Source organism: Lepisma saccharinum, chromosome 21 (assembly GCF_977018435.1).
Source record: "Lepisma saccharinum chromosome 21, izLepSacc3.1, whole genome shotgun sequence".
Taxonomy (NCBI): domain Eukaryota; kingdom Metazoa; phylum Arthropoda; class Insecta; order Zygentoma; family Lepismatidae; genus Lepisma; species Lepisma saccharinum.
The window spans coordinates 1,124,152-1,140,626 of record NC_139249.1 but is presented as its reverse complement, the minus strand read 5'-3'; the positions used below and the strand labels follow the sequence as shown (position 1 = coordinate 1,140,626).

Sequence of the window (16,475 nt, the reverse complement as noted above, 5' to 3'; positions counted from 1 at the left end):
AAAGGCGCGTTGAGGTATACCATCTATGCTGAGTGCACGGTGTTTACATTTGAAATAACTAAAATATTCTTCCATACGTGAACAGTAAACGTTGTAAAGTATGTATTTAAGCAGCGCCATTGTTTTGTACCTAATAACGTTTTATACGAAACGCTATTCCTCTCGGTTGAATAGTTATCGACTTTTAAAAATGTGAAGTGATACATTGTTTACATCTCACGCGGCCGCCATTACAACTTCCCTCGTATGGGAACAAAAGTCTATTGACAAGTACGCTGATAAGTATCGTGTGAAGCGAAAACTAGCAAATGGGTAGCCAGTCCAGCGACAACTAGGGTATCCCTACTGGAAATCCAGTTCCGTGTGATGCGGAATGTTTGAAACTGTGCACTATTCTGCAGTAAATTTTGTGTGATTGCTTCACACAAAGGTTCCTCAAATCTTTTGCATGATGTACATTCACACACGTACAAGTTATCTGCTATCGGGGACGTACCGTCCAATTTTTCTTTAACTATAGAATGAAATAATGATGTGAAAATACTATTTTATACAGTAGCGGCGATTAAGGGGGGGGGGCTTTTGCCCCCGCACTACGCAAAACCTAATCTGATAAGGGAAAGTGAACTGTCCTTTTCCCCCTAGTTATGAAACCCAATCGCCGACACATTTCCACGAGTGTCAAAATTCAATGAATATAAACGAAAGGGAAATATGACAGAAGTGATTAAGGATTGCCACCAGTGATGTGCCGTAGACTGTACGTTTACGTCTACATGCGTTGTCTACACAATCTACGCGTAGATTACATTGGGTTGTAGTTTACATAGACTACGTAGACAATCTAAAGTGCATTAAAATTAATTTTCAAGGGTTTCATGAAAGGAAAGTGAAAATTTCAACTATACTGGTTCCTAACGAAATGAAAAGAATCCTATTTACAACAAAATTTCTCTTCTCTTCTATTATCAACTATGGAAGAAGATAAATAGTATGCAAAAACCAACAACAGATGGCAGTCGTGAGGCATGAGTGGTATTTTCCCCATAAAATACTACTAGAATATTTATTATATTAGGCTTCTTCCTAGGTGAGAAATTGTTCGAATTTGGAAGGGAGCGTATGAAAAGTTCTCCTCACACATCAGCAACTGACACGCAGTATAATCTTATTTCAATTCCACGGTGCCCTTTGTTAAGTTATTACCTTTCGTCATGTTGTTTACATAGATTACTTAATCTACGTGTATAAAGTAGTCTACGTGTAGAATGTAGACTATCGTTGTTTACGCGTAGACGCACATCACTGATTGCAACTTTGATAGGTAAAATAATAGTTTGATATCGAATGCACCCGGTTTAGTAATTGAGTACAACGAACGTCGCACCAGTGTCACATCTGAATGAAAAAATAACAAGAGTAGAAACTATGAATTGTAGCTTTCGTGGCGACGTGATTCGAACCAATGTTCTCGGGTTACCAGTCAGGTTAAGTCATGTTGGGATGAGAGCATTGTATGCGATCGAAAAGTTGGAAGCCAACATAGACTTAACCTGGCTGGTAATCCGAGAACACTTGTTCGAAGAATAGAAACTATTAGCCTAGCATAGTTCTTGGTTTTACGCTTCAACATGTCTTCGGTACGATTGTGATAAAGTATCATGTCTTTTGATTATATTTGATTCCTTTCACTATCTATCTCTTTCTTCTTTATTTCGTCTTTCCATTTGATGTATGTATTTGGATTACTACTCTAAACATTCCTAAATGAATATTTCTTCCTGTGTTAAAAAAATATTGCAATCAACAGTATTGTAATTTTTGTTCGAATGGCTTTAAATGTAATCCAAATACAGCTAATAAATCTATATACCTTATGGTCCAAACGTCCCGGAACGGTCACATATCGCGAGAAATACACATCGAATCGGAAAACGAAAAAATACGTGTTTAACAAGTGAAAGAATGATATTACACTTGATTTCCTACCCCCGTCCCCTGAGGGTGAGGTGGGGGCAACTGTGAAATTTTAAATGGAAACCCCAATTTTGTATTGTAGAATCGGAAAGAGAACTTTATTCAGAGTCCAAAGAGCTATCAACCATCCTCCTAGCTCAATTAGGAACGGAGATATGGCGATTTTAAATTTTCGGAAAAGAAAAAGAACTATTGAAAGGTCTTGACGTGCAGATCGCTTTCACTCTAGCTCAATTAGGGGCAGAGAGCGTCCCTTTGAATGTTTTTGGGGTTTTATAAAATTTTCACTTTTTTTTCCGAAAATTATTAGGGGGCGGGGTTGGGGAATCAAGTGTGTTATCATTGAATAGCTTTCTTTCACTTATTAAACACGTATTAAACGCGATATGTGACCGTTCCAGGACGTTTGGACCACCCGGTATATAAAAATGGATGTATATGTGTGGGTGTCTATATTTGTTTGTTCCGGCTTAACTCTCGAACGCCTGGAGCAATTTCAACCAAACTTGGTACACGTATCACTTGCAAAGTGGAAAGAATACTTTGGGGGTAAGACACCCCTGGCACCCCTAGGGGTGGGGTGGGAAAGGGTGACATGTAAAAATAATCGAAAACGAACGATATTAAATTCCGCACAGACAGACATCCGTGACTATGCAATCCGCACAACGGTAGTGTTTCTCGGGTTGTCTAACATTCAAGCTGTGTTGCGAATGGAATTCATAATGTTCGTGACACTCCCAATGCGGTTCAAATCCAAGTTCATCACCTATCGGCATGGGGGGCGAGAGGGGGGTGAAAAATAAAATGCAATAAATAACCTAGATTAGTGTCGAAACCATAGTTTTCGGAGTCGCTAAGGTAATTGGTGACATTTAATATTAGTTACATTTTACACTATAGTTCGAATTCATTATTTTCGTGTCTGATACAAGATTGGGATAAATAAATACCCGGGCAACGCCGGGTATTCAGCTAGTTGATAATAACATAAAAAGAAATCAATATTTAGTTTGACAATTATATAAAATTATAATCGTTGAACTGAAACATGTTGATAAGAGTAATTCTAGAAAAATTGTCAACCTTGATGGTCAAAAGTCTATATCAGTGAAGAGCAATGTGCTGTACATTGTTTTAAAGGACAACATATTTAGATTAGAAACACATGTATTGTATATTCGCAAACACTAAACTTTGTCTGTAAGAAATTAACTCATGAAGTAATATTCCACTAACTTTGATTCAGAAAATCCAGATTCATAGGTTGCCAATTGTGTCCTTCAAATTCATTTTTATACAGCGCTGACAGAATACATTTGAAATTGTGCTATACAAGAAGAAAGTAGTAATTTCCTCTCATATTTTTTTCATCATATGTTTCCTGAATCATATACAAATAAATAAAATATAAAGAGTCAGTCTGTTACCTGTAGAATTGCTCATAGATGCCTTCCTCCTGCAAACTGACATAGCTAATAATTACCGAGATTGCTATCGTATGTAATGATGTGACCGGGTAACATTGGGCTTAGCATATAGATGAAAGCCATTGTTAACGTTGCTATCAGCATCTGTGAAGCTAATTGGCCGAACGAACGTTATGGCCCCCCTGAGATGTAGAACGCCCCCTGCGAACTGTAACACAGGTCGATGAAATCAGCCGTCAGCAGACATGTCTGTGGCTACGCAGGATAGATACAAGCGTGGCTGTTCGTAAAAACAAATTTGAATTCCATCGTATCGTAGAAATTATTCCGAATTCATTGACTTGATTAGTATTTGTGGTCCATTTCTCTACTGGACCGATCTCCATGATGAAGGGATTAGCTTCTTGCGCTGCGAAATTGGAAGTGTATATTTCGCCCGTTCATCATTCATTCTCATAGATGCGATTCGGTAAAGTAGCGGGGTAAAAATAATACAATGCACGAAAGTTCCGCAGACTATGTACAGGGTGGTCAGAATTAAACGTCCCGTACTCAGAGCCCTCTGCAGTCCGTTCGAAGCAACAGATTCTGGTGAAACTTGGAATATAGACCTTTGAAACAATGGGGAAGTGAATGCCGAAAAAAAAAATAGTTGACATTTTCACCACCAGGTGAAAATGTGATGCAGGAATAACAGCAACAAGTCGGACATGGAAAACTTTATTTTCAGTTAATGTAAGTAAGTGCAGCTGTGTTCAATATACGCGCAGTCAACGTGAATTACCCTTTCGAAGCATATGATAGCATAATCAAAAATTCAGCTGCAGTATGTTGTTAACTGTACACCAGATTTCAGCGCCACATTCCCATCTGGTGGTAAAAATTTGAACTTTTTTTTCCCGTCAGCATTCGCTTCCCTATGGTCTACATAGCCTCTATACCAAATATCACCCCAATCCGGTGCTTCGAAAGCGCTCTAACAATAAGCAGGGCAACTTTAATTCTGGCCATCAGCTACTTTATAAACTTCCAACAGATTCCATGTCACAACTCTATCTATTTTTTAAGAAAAAAACTTATTTAGCAGCATTCGTGATAGTTATTCTATCCTCGTTTCCTTCCAACTTCTTGTAACTTATACACCATACATATAATTTATATTACAACACAATGTGAATGTGATTTATACAACACAATAAAAATAACAATAAGTAAATTTTGAAGTTTGTCATAATGGACGGTCAAACAGCATGGTAGCCTTTGTTGAATGCATAGGAGTCCGGAAGGGCAACTAGGGGTCCACGCCCCCCGGAAAATGTCTACTTAAAATTACATATTCAGAGTAGTTTATATTAAGTTACTGTTAAGGGCTTTGTAGGAACATCTTAAATTCAAACAGGAGTACTTTTGAGGGAGCATTGTGAGGGGGAGACATACATGGTTTGTTCCCCTGGATAAAAATACCTTGGTGGCCTCTCCCTGGAATAAAATCCTACATGGCTGAATGTAGAAATATTGACAAAATTATTTCATCATCCGATTAGGTCAGAATTACTAGAGAAAAAATGGCGCTGGTAATAATTCCTTGGGCTTCCTCGATGGACGGCTAGTGCAAACGTTATCAAGATATCCATTTGGATCCAGTCCCGATTAGCCTCTCTGTACATAAAGTGCACTTAAAAACTAAAAAAGCTTAGTTATTATAAATAAACAAACCACGAAAGGAGTTTGGTTATGAGAATGGAATTGAATGTATCTATTCCAGGCGAAGTGAACGAATAGGAATGCCTTCTACTCTGGAAGAATTCTATTTCCTTCGGGATATTGGGTGGATGATGGTCGTTCCGCCCTACTTCCGTGTCCATTCTTCGAGAACGAAAACCGAAGGGGTGGTGGAATCGAGGAAGAAAGAGAGTGATGAAGAAGGCGGGGAAAAGGAGGCTTATCGGTCCCCTCCCTAATCCCCCTCACAGAAAATCTAGTTCGGAATCACGCAGCGGCTTCCAATAAAGAATCGCATAGCCCCAAAAAAAAAACCAAATGTCTGTTTGGGTATTTCCACCACGTGAATCAAAGCGGTGACCAGAAAGCTTCAACACAAGGGCATTATTTCGGAATTGGGAAAACTGAAAGCTTGTAAATAACATTTTTATCCAAAATTGTTGGTAGTTTTAACATGGATCTAGACGGATGAAAGTCTAATTTTGTGTAATTTTCAATATAGCATAATATGAAAAGTACAACTGGTAATAAAAATGATTATTTAAGTCATAAACATAAAATTAAATTTATGAACCAATTGCATCGGGTTCGAATCCTGGCCTGGGCATGGATTTTCTTTGTGAGTGTTCTTTAATCAATTTCAATATATTCGTCCCAATATTCGTGATTAGTAAAGGCAGAAAAGCGAAGTAAAATAGAACAAACCATTCAATCAATCTTCCTACGTAGACAAATAGTTTTCATTGTAGAACAGCTGCTTCCCATGAAAACTTCTACAGTGATGTTAACTTTTTGTTTTGTTGTATTGCTGATATTTGCCGTTGCTTTCTGCCACTTTTGGTTAATAGTGATGATTAGATGAAATTGATGAAAGGACGTTCACAGAGCACCAATGCCCAGCACGGACTCGAACCCCGGAACTCCGGTAACGAGATCGAAAGTCGATTATCTAGCCCCCTAGTGATCTTAGCTGGAAACAAGTTTGGTATATGAATGTATGGTCTTATAATTATACGACATGTGCTAATAATATTAACAACAATAAAACACTGTTGGTAATGCATGCGCTATACGTGGTTAGTTTCCATTTTTTACCCTGTATTAATAGGCACTAAATTTGAGTTTTAGAAATACTTCCATTTGCATCCTAACTAAGATAATATTAGGATACTCCATGTTCTTGCACGGATAGTAATACAACACCATTAAGCCTTGTTTCCATGATTATGAAAAACTAAATATGCTGACCAAGGCAGTAATTTATTTTATTAAAAACATAAACTAAACGTGTTTCAACCTTCTAGCAAGGTCTTCTTCAGACTCTGTATCAAGTACAAAAGTAACAAGATACACAAAAAGGGCATTATATATACACAAACATTACTCCCTCCAGACTATTGGAAAGTTGTTAGGAACTTTCTAGCAGGTGGCTTTCACTTTCCAACTGTACTTTCACCTAAAAGGCTAAACATAATTACTTTCATATAGAATGTGAAGAGATACTCATATAGAATATCTCACGCTGTTTTTCCTTCCTTTTTCTCTCTTCTCCTCTCCTCTTTCTCTCTTGTCCTTTCCAATCTTTCTAACACCTTCTTCCATTCTTTGTTTAACTTCAGTCCCCCATTCCAGTTCATTATGTCTTCTTCACCTTTCTTCTCTATTTCCTTGTCTTCCTTCCATTTTCTCACTAGCATTCTCTTCTCCCTTCCTATCTGCTTAGCCTCATCCCACTCTATGTCATGTCCTGTTTCTCTCGTGTGTTTAAATATTGCATTTCTCTCTCTTTTAAGTCGTACATCATCCCTATGTTGTTTCAATCTGTCTTTCAGCCTTTTTTTCGTTTCTCCTATGTACACACTCTGACATTCTTTACATTTCACTTCGTAGATAATCCCTTCCTCTTCCTCTTCTCTGTTCTCCTTTTTCTTGCTTGCATTCTTCGCTATTCTTAAGATGCTTCTCCCTCCCTTCCTGTAAGTTTTAATTCCCGCTTTCCTAAGCACTTTTCATATCTTTTCTGTGGTCTTCCCCATACTCCTTATTCCAACCTTCTCTCTTTCTCTTTCTCTTCCTCTTTTTCTTTCTCTTCCAATTCTCCCCTTCCTCTTTTCTTCCTTCTTCTGTTTATGTCTAGTCTATCCTGCTTCTCATAGCCATTCTTTTCCAGCTGTTTCCATAGGCTATTTATTTTGCCTTCTTTTTTACATTCTTTCATGCATATTTTCTTGATTCTGTCCTCCATATTCTTTATAAAATTTATTTTTGTCACCTCACTTACATCACTTCTTTTGTGGCAGAATACCCCTGCTGCACACTTCTTCTGAAGAATGCAAGCAAGAAAAAGGAGAAAAGGTGTTAGAAAGAGTGGAAAGGACAAGAGAGAAAGAGGAGAGGACAAGGGAGAAAAATGAAGGAAAAAGAGCGTGAGATATTCTATGTGTATATCTCTTCACATTCTATATGAAAGTAATTATGTTTAGCCTTTTAGGTGAAAGTACAATTGGAAAGTGAAAGCCACCTGCTGGAAAGTTTCTAACAACTTTCTAATAGTCTGGAGGGAGTAATGTTTGTGTATATATAATGCCCTTTTTGTGTATCTTGTTACTTTTGTACTTGATACAGAGTCTGATGAAGACCTTGCTAGAAGGTTGAAACGTTACGTTTAGTTTATGTTTTATAATCAAATAAATTACTGTCTTGGTCAGCATATTTAGTTTTTCAGGATAGTAATACGTGCAGAATGCATTTGGCTTCCAATGAAATTGCATCTTTCTTTTTACAGGATTACGAGGTGGACCTTTACCTGCGCCAAACCTGGACCGACCAGCGGCTGAAGAACCAGCACATAACCAAAGCTCTGGACCTCAACGATCCAAACTTGGTCCAGAGGATCTGGAAGCCAGAGGTAAGAATAACCAGCAGTGCCGTGGGCACAGAAAATCAGGGAGAGAATTTCGCTCGACCGCCAAATAGTTCATACGGACAACGCTAGATAGCGTACGGAATTGAGAGCTTCTTCGTTTAAGCGAATAACGAGCGGTATACGACCGAAGCCCAGTAGTAGAGTAGGATTCATGGGTATTACCGTGCAAATTGTCCATGACTATTTTCATTAATTTTTCTCTTACATCGTACGTGTTTTTAAGCGATGAATATTTATGCATACTGGTGCACAAGTTGTCAACAGCTTGTTTTGAGTTTTAATTCTTTAAGCTCTTATTGGGTCAAATAAAGTGCACGAACATGGTGATGGACAATTTGTACGGTACTACTCATGGATCCCACTGTACACGTATAACCGTAATTTGTCCGTGTTAGTGGGACCTCAACTATGGCTCTCGAAGTGAAAGACGGAGTGCAATTGAAACTTATTTGAACAAAGTCATCATCTCTATGTTAAAATGTAGTGTATTCTACTTACCAATACAGTGATATATGAAAATGAAAATAGATTGTGGGCTGAAACTGTCAAGACGGATATTTTACATACATGTGTCTACGATTATTGTCACATTAAAATGCTACTCCATTTTAAACGCTCAAGGATGGGAGGCTTCAATGAGTACGAGCGAGCGAAAATAGTCCCATTCAGTACTCTAAACAAACCCTCAATATTGCACTCTCGAACTCCGAGCCTTAGCTGGCGATTTCTGCGCCCTAGACCAGAACACATTTTGGCACCCCCCGTAACTTTCATTTTCAAAACCTCTCCGGTTCTGAACGGCATCCATATTAAATATCTCTGGTTCTCACCTTCGAGAGACCTTTGCCCTGTACAGTGGGATCCATGAGTATTACCGTGCAAATTGTCCATCACCATGTTCGTGCACTTTATTTGACCCAATAAGAGCTTCAAGAATTAAATGAAAACTCAAAACAAGCTGTTGACAACTTCATCACCAGCATACATATAAATCAATCGCTTAAAACACATAGGATGGAAGAGAAAAATTAATGAAAATAGTCATGGAAAATTTGCACGGTAATATACATTCTTTTTTAAAAGTCGATGTACCAATTTAAACAATTTTGCTCGAAAATACGTTTATATTTTAAAAACTTCATACATTCGTTAATGTGTACCCTTGAGATTAAATATGAATAAGCAAATAATGGCTTGTTGACAAATATTTAATTAGGTTTAAATTAGTTGTCAACTACTGGATGTAATGAAATGTACTTTCCTCACGCCAAGAGCAATAAATTGATTTGCTAAGTGGGAATGTTCATTGACATGTTACATTTTGAACACCGAAAAAAATAAAATTCGTAGCTACATTGCTTATAGGACTTGAAAAATTGATAACTGTATTTTATTATTAATTTGATTTCAATGGTGCTGGTTTCAGAAAAGCTATAGTGACAAAATATGTAAGCATAATAACTAATCCATTCTGTCAGCTGAACAGGAAAAGCAGGAACAGAGCGTCAACTTGTCGACGAAACACCAATCACATTTACACGATATGTTTATGAATTCATAGGATTATTCTTTATGTTTTATTTAACTTTCTCTAAGCTTCATTTCATCTAAGTTCATTCACTTCTTTACACCAGCTGTCCATTCCTCTCAGGTATTTGAATTGTGCACAGTCGAGTGTTAAGCAGTCTTCCACTTCCTGATATATTGACGCTGCAAGGTTTACAACAGGTAAACAAGGAGTAAGCAGCTGACAATAATAGGAAGGTAAAAACTCACGAATCAGCATATAGGAAGTCACCAGAGACAGAGGTTTAGAGGAGCGGACAGACTGGCAGGGGACTCACTTTGCGATTAGATTGAAAACGGAGAAGAGCACCTTTGGGGAGAGATTGGAAGGAGGAGTTATCCTGACTTAGGTCAAGAAGAGACGAATCCTAGAGAGAGCTCAGTTTTATTTTACTCTACGTTACTAAATTCATCATCATTCTTCTAAGTGTAGACAGGTAACTATCCTAACCATTACATGCATGATTCGGGTTCAAGGTTCTAAAATCCAACGAGTGACTATTTGCCATTTCTAGTTGTTTAAGGTATTTTATTTCAGTTGTGCCTTTTGCTGACAAGCATTTAACTTGTCGTTATGACAAGTGCTCTCATCATTAATGAGGATGAATGATGATTAACTACATCACCCATTGGGAGTGGAAGGTTCGATTCCATGATTCATTACAATGATACGGTATGTATTTTTGTGTTTCTTAGTGAATATTGCTGCACAAACTGAAATAACAAATTAAATTTAAATATAACCTGAACAAGCAATGCTTTACAACTATAATTTATGTTACATTAATATTTTCGTTGCAGGTTTTCTTCGCCAACGCAAAAACAGCAGCGTTCCAGTTTGTGACCGTTCCCAACGTATTAATTCGGGTGTATCCAAATGGGAAAATTCTATACATGTTAAGGTGAGTTTAAAATACAAAAAATAAAAGTGCACTGTCAAATTAATTATACCTGTTGTATGTATTGACGACATATTAGAATGTGTGAATGCGAAATGTATGCGAGATTTTCACCATATTGAAGTACCAGAGCAGTGATTTTCAATTATTACATGAAAATAAAGGAAAAATAAATGAGGCGACAGGGGCGGCGGGCTTTTGTGCGCTCTAGAATCTCCGTGGAATAATTTAATAAATAAAGTTTTTGAGTTTTAAATCTATTTTAAGGGCAGATATTGTAACGGATGGATTTTCAACCATTCCTTACAACAAACCAAATTAATATAAAATACATTTTATCTTTCATAAAATATTTGAACTCATGGTAATTGACTTGGTGCTAGTCTTAACAATACTGGAAGTCTACTTTATTATGCGCCTATCAGCGTCTCTGTCTCTTTGCGAATCAGCAGCATGGAAAGAGGATAAGTCCAATTCATTGGCCAAAAACCAAGGTTGGACTAAGGAGGAGTGACTAACCCGTAAAAGGGTGAACTATTAGTAAACAACTTCAAGGTTCTCCAAAACAATAAAAACAGTGATCTTGTGATATCCCAAATATGGATAATTGCTCTAGGACTAAATATGGGAATCTGATGATTAATTACCCAACATGAGGAAATGGACTTATGTACAAAGAGACACTAAGATCGAAATGACTTTGAAAGGTCACTGGTAAGCTAAGGGACAGGAAGACACTTTGCTATAACCCCCCCCCCCAATATGGAACAGCATGCCAGTTCAGGGAAATTGCTGCTCGACACCAGACTGCACGAGCCAATACCTATGACTAAGTTAATGAATGGACTTCTCTTTATTTTACTATTGCTAAATCTTGGACAATCTCCTACAGAAATATTAGAACTTAGCTAGGTTAGGGTAGGGACTTTGAAATACTCTACCTATGTAAGAACTCTGTCAATAAACTATAAGCAATATGATAGAACGTTTTATATTTCAAGTGTTTAAGGATTTCAGCTACATACCCCATGTAACGACCCTTATTCACCAAAGGAGCGTTACAATAAGCTAATCTGCACTGGAATTACGGTTAAAAGTGGCATTCGAAATTTGGGCATTCCACGAAAAGTGTAAACAAAATTATTAACAAAATGAATTAATAATGAGATTATTATTATTTTTAATTGTATTAAAGTTTAGATTTTTGTGAATGCATATACTCGTAATTTACAAATTTCACCAATAAAATTTACTATCATCTGAAGTTTCCTATGCTTCACAGACAAATGAAGTCAAAATTTGCTACATTTTAAAAGCGTCACACAAGTGACGTACTTTGTTAGTGCTATGTTAGCCTATGCCATCATGCTAAAGGTATTTTAATTTGTTAGCAGACACAAAGTACTTCATAATTCTATGAAACAGATCATTATGAATATTTTAATCCAATCTTATGTCTAGAACTTTAATTTTCTGGGTAAAATGTCACAAAAGTAACGCTGGAATGCCCCAATACCATGTGACTCCACTGAGTATCGAACCTGGGATCCCTCGATTGCCACTACACCATCGGGGAGGCCTCTTCGCCTTGTATTCAAAGGGATTCTTAGTTCGATACCCAGTGGAGGCACCTGCACAGTGATTTGGATCCCACTTCAAACTTCTGACCTCCGTTGTGGACTGGTTAGACACCAGGGACCCCGGGATCGAATCTCAACCTGGGCACGGCTGTCTTTGTTAAGTGTGTATCGATTCCATGATATAATCACTTCAACTTCACGATTACCCGAAAGTGCAGAAAAACGAAGTAAAATGAACCATATCAATTAAACCAGCTTTATACTGTAAGTTCAGTACCGATTAGCCTATCTGTGCACAATGTGGACTTAAAACTCCATTCATTCATGAATGATCAAATATTGAAATTTAATAAAAAAAAACACTGCGTCCCATTTTTGCATATTTAACAGGCCGAAAGTTCAATTTATACAGCGATTGGGTGCCAAAACTGACGGGAGGAAGCCATTTAACCGATGATGAAATAACATACATCCTGAATAGGGAAGGAGATTCTGAATATTACACTAATTACGTATAGAGTGAACATGACAGTGAAAGCGAGATATCCTCTGATAACACCATTGCCGGAACAGCGGATATCGGTGCCAACTCTGCAGAGGGATATCCGTGGTATAGTGCTGCGTATTCTTGGAGCGGCAGATCAAGAAGAACCACCAGCTGTTGTGGTAACTACTGAAAAATCCAAACGAAAAAGATGCGCATTGTGCCCCAGCAAAAAGGACAGGAAAACAAACAACTGCTCCCACCGTTGCAAGTTACCGATCTGTAAAGAATGCAGCCGCACATTATGTTCGCACTGTTCAGAAAAAAATTGATCTCTTTTGTAGCAACTTATGAGAGCATCTATATTGTACCTGAAAACTTTTGAGCAATAAAGAAAATGGTTTAGGTCAAAATTTTCAATTGTTAATAATACGTGTACCAAGTGTACCAGTCGTGTAACTTTTTTTAAGTGTGCCACTCAAGGGTTAACAGGCAGGAAGTTCAATTTATACGACGATTGGGTGTAAAAACTGACGGGGGCAACGATAGTTTCGTTTTATTGGTAGACAAGGCGTAGCATTAAGAGGCCATAGTGTGGGCGCAAAAAATTGAAAAAAGTGGGGCCAACAGCCCTCCACTCCCCTCTAATCGCCGCCACTAACGGCAGAATATTGTAAATTTTATGATGTGTAGAATGAGGAAAATAGGAAGAAGAAATATTGAGCAGGGATGAAGAAGATGATGAGGTATAGTTGAAGTCCTCATTGGAACGCCAGTTTGGTATCTTTGGCACAGCTTAAGAGGAAGCCGACCGGACGCAAGCCAGCACCTGTTTCTCTGAGAAGCGGTCTTGTCACTTTTGCCTGCAGTGCTTAGACATTCATTCATTCACTGTGACGTAATACCTTCAAGGTCTTTACATTGTATAAGAAAAAGCACAGCACAATAACACAACCTGGCAAAGATAACCGCAACCTCACGTTATGAAATCTCTACAGAAACTGAATGGCAACATCTCGTTTACTCCACGTGGACTTGACAAGATCTGCCAGTTCCTAAAACGGACGCTATTGGTGGGAGGATACACTGGGCTAACGTGATGGTTGGCAGAGGTAGACTTTCTTTGAAGTAAAGTGTCGTTTCGATGAGGACTGAAACCATGAACACAAAGGCCCAATCAGCTTCGACTCGAGAGAGAACTTCGGCAGGAAAGCTTCAACATGTATTTTAATTTACGCCCCCCCCCCCCAGTTAACTCTATTGTGTCCGTCCGCTCTGTGCCAGAATACAAATGTTACTTTTCTCTCCCCAGGCTGAAGCTGACGTTCTCGTGCATGATGGACCTCTACAAGTTCCCACTGGACGACCAGATCTGCTCCATGGAGATTGCATCCTTCTCCAAAACGACCTCCGAGCTGGTCCTGCAGTGGAACAACACGGCGGCCGTGAAGATGTACAAAGGCCTGAAGCTGCCCCAGTTCCGAATCCAGGGCTACAAGACCTCGCACTGCAAGGAGGAGTTCCACATCGGTGAGTCGGACCATCTGAATGCTAATGCTGTGTTTTGTCTCCGGCGATTCCGGGTTTTGCATCAATTCCGGTTCGATCCTTTGGAGAGATGAATAATTTATGTGTGGATGATTAGTCAAAGGAAGCGCCGAAATGCCTCCGGATGTGGAAGATAACAACATCGAGTTATACTCTGGCCGTGCCTTTAGCGAACACCCTTAGAGAATGGGCTCGCAGTTCCGTCTTGAAGCCGTGGACTGGAAGTGAAAGTCTTTCGAACTGCACGTCGACTGCAGCGCCAACTACGATCAGTAAATGAAACTGAGGACACGTTGTTTTCCCCGCAGAAATCACACAGCATATTCTTCTTCTTCTCTTTGTAACGACCCTGCGTGGTCGCCACATTTAACGAAGCTGCGAGGTCGCAATATTATATTCTTTTAAGAAGGTATGGATGAAGAATGCCTGCTAAATGTTTAAATGTGTTAACGGATCCACCTCTACGGTTATTAGTTTCGCTTATTATTATTTGACCCTGCGTGGTCGCTGTATTCTGTAAATGTTAACGGGTCCACCTCTACGTTTATTAACTTCGCTCATTATTAGACCCTGCGTGGTCATTGTATTTGGTAAATGTTATCATTTATTGTCATTTATACTGTTCAATTCGTTGAAGAGTCCTGCGAAGCTCAATATCAATTGTATTGTCTGAAGGCACACAGTTTTAGTTTATATTGACACGTGTAACTAGTGATTTTCCCACTAGTGTTTTCTTAATGTTACTTCTTGGATGTTTCTCAGTACGAAGGTTGCAATATGTAGAAAAATGAGTTAGCAACGCGTACTTGTAGTTAAAATTTTCACCACCGATGCGCCACCGCGAGTATAAAGCCAGCGCAGCGAGGCCCGGAATTCAGTTGGCTTTCAGGTCGGCTCCCGTTAAGATCTCTCTTACCAACGGACCTGGAAGAAGGATAACTCCGCTCTTGCGAGAGTCCAAGTATCCTAAGGAAGGAAGGAAGGAAGTTGCACTCCGCTCTTGCGAGAGGCCAAGCACCCAAGAGAAGTTGTCCTCCGCCTGCGGGCGAGAGAAACCGCACTCCGCTTCCCAGCGAGAGAGGTTGAACTCTGCCTTTGGCAAGAGAACCCACTCCACTTTCGAGTGAGAGATACCCCACTCCGCTTATTGGCGAGAGAGAACAACTCCACTTTAGAGTGAGAGGACCCGCTCCGCTTGCTGCGAGAGGTTACCTTCCCCTATCAACCTGCGGCACCCCGCCAGGGTAGTGTGGCGTTGGGTTTCCAGACAACATACTCTCTCTTTCAGGGGAACCCGTGACGACTGCGGCGACCAGGCCCTAAATAAAATTAGGTCCCAATACTCCCCATTGGCGCCTCACTGCGAGGAATGAATTGGATGTTCCCTGCTCCCCCCTTATCTCTTCGAGTCTAAAGGTGGTACAGGTAAATGCACGTGAGTGGTAAGGGTAAAGGTAAAGATACGTGTGTAAGTGTGCTAACGGACATCCTTGTGATAGGATTATAATAAACTGTTACATCTATATATAAACCTGGTTTAGTCTTTCTTTACACCCAGCAAGCCCTGAGATATATCTGAGTCTTTGTACTACGACTGAATCAGTTAGCACATATGGGTAAACTTTTGCCGACTACCCAACTGCAATGTTTAGCGTGTTGAACGCCGCCAGTACCAGTACTCCTGCGCCGTGGTGCTGAGCACTGCGTGGGAGGACGTTGCATCTTCCATTCCCTTATGCCGTTAAGCGTCGGGTACCTCGTTCTGTCCTTCTCATCCACTCCGTCCGGTCTCGACTCATTCTTCTAATTTCGTTTTTAGTTTTTCCATATTTTAATCCTATCTTTTCTATTCTATCTTGCAACGTTCACCCACGACCACAACAACACAGCACAGGAGTACAGGCACTGGCGGCGTTCAACACACTAAACTCTGCAATTAGGTGTTTGGCAAAAGTCTACCCATAGGTGCTAACTACTTATCAGTCGTAGAACAAGGACTCAGAATTATCTCAGGGCTTGCTGGGTGTAAAGAAAGGTGTAATAGTAATAAGTGAAGCTAATAAACGTAGAGGTGGATCCGTTAAAGTTTACAGAATACAGCGACCACGCAGGGTCTAGTAATAAGTGAAGCTAATAAACGTAGAGGTGGATACGTTAAAGTTTACAGAATACAGCGACCACGCAGGGTCTAGTAATAAGTGAAGCTAATAAACGTAGAGGTGGATACGTTAAAGTTTACAGAATACAGCGACCACGCAGGGTCTAGTAATAAGTGAAGCTAATAAACGTAGCGGTGGATCCGTTAACGTTTACAGAATACAGAGACCACGCAGGGTCTAGTAA

The 16,475-nt window shown here is 39.4% G+C and overlaps 1 protein-coding gene across 1 annotated transcript in view; it reads left to right on the top strand.

Annotated features, from left to right (window-relative positions):
• LOC146004434 (glycine receptor subunit alpha-2-like) overlaps positions 1 to 16,475 on the top strand; it is a 90,771-nt gene that overhangs the window by 60,010 nt on the left and 14,286 nt on the right. The window contains exons 5-7 of the mRNA XM_083143290.1: positions 7,915 to 8,037; positions 10,423 to 10,523; positions 13,897 to 14,114. Coding sequence (XP_082999416.1) covers positions 7,915 to 8,037; positions 10,423 to 10,523; positions 13,897 to 14,114 — 442 coding nt within the window. The remainder of the gene's footprint in view (positions 1 to 7,914; positions 8,038 to 10,422; positions 10,524 to 13,896; positions 14,115 to 16,475) is intronic.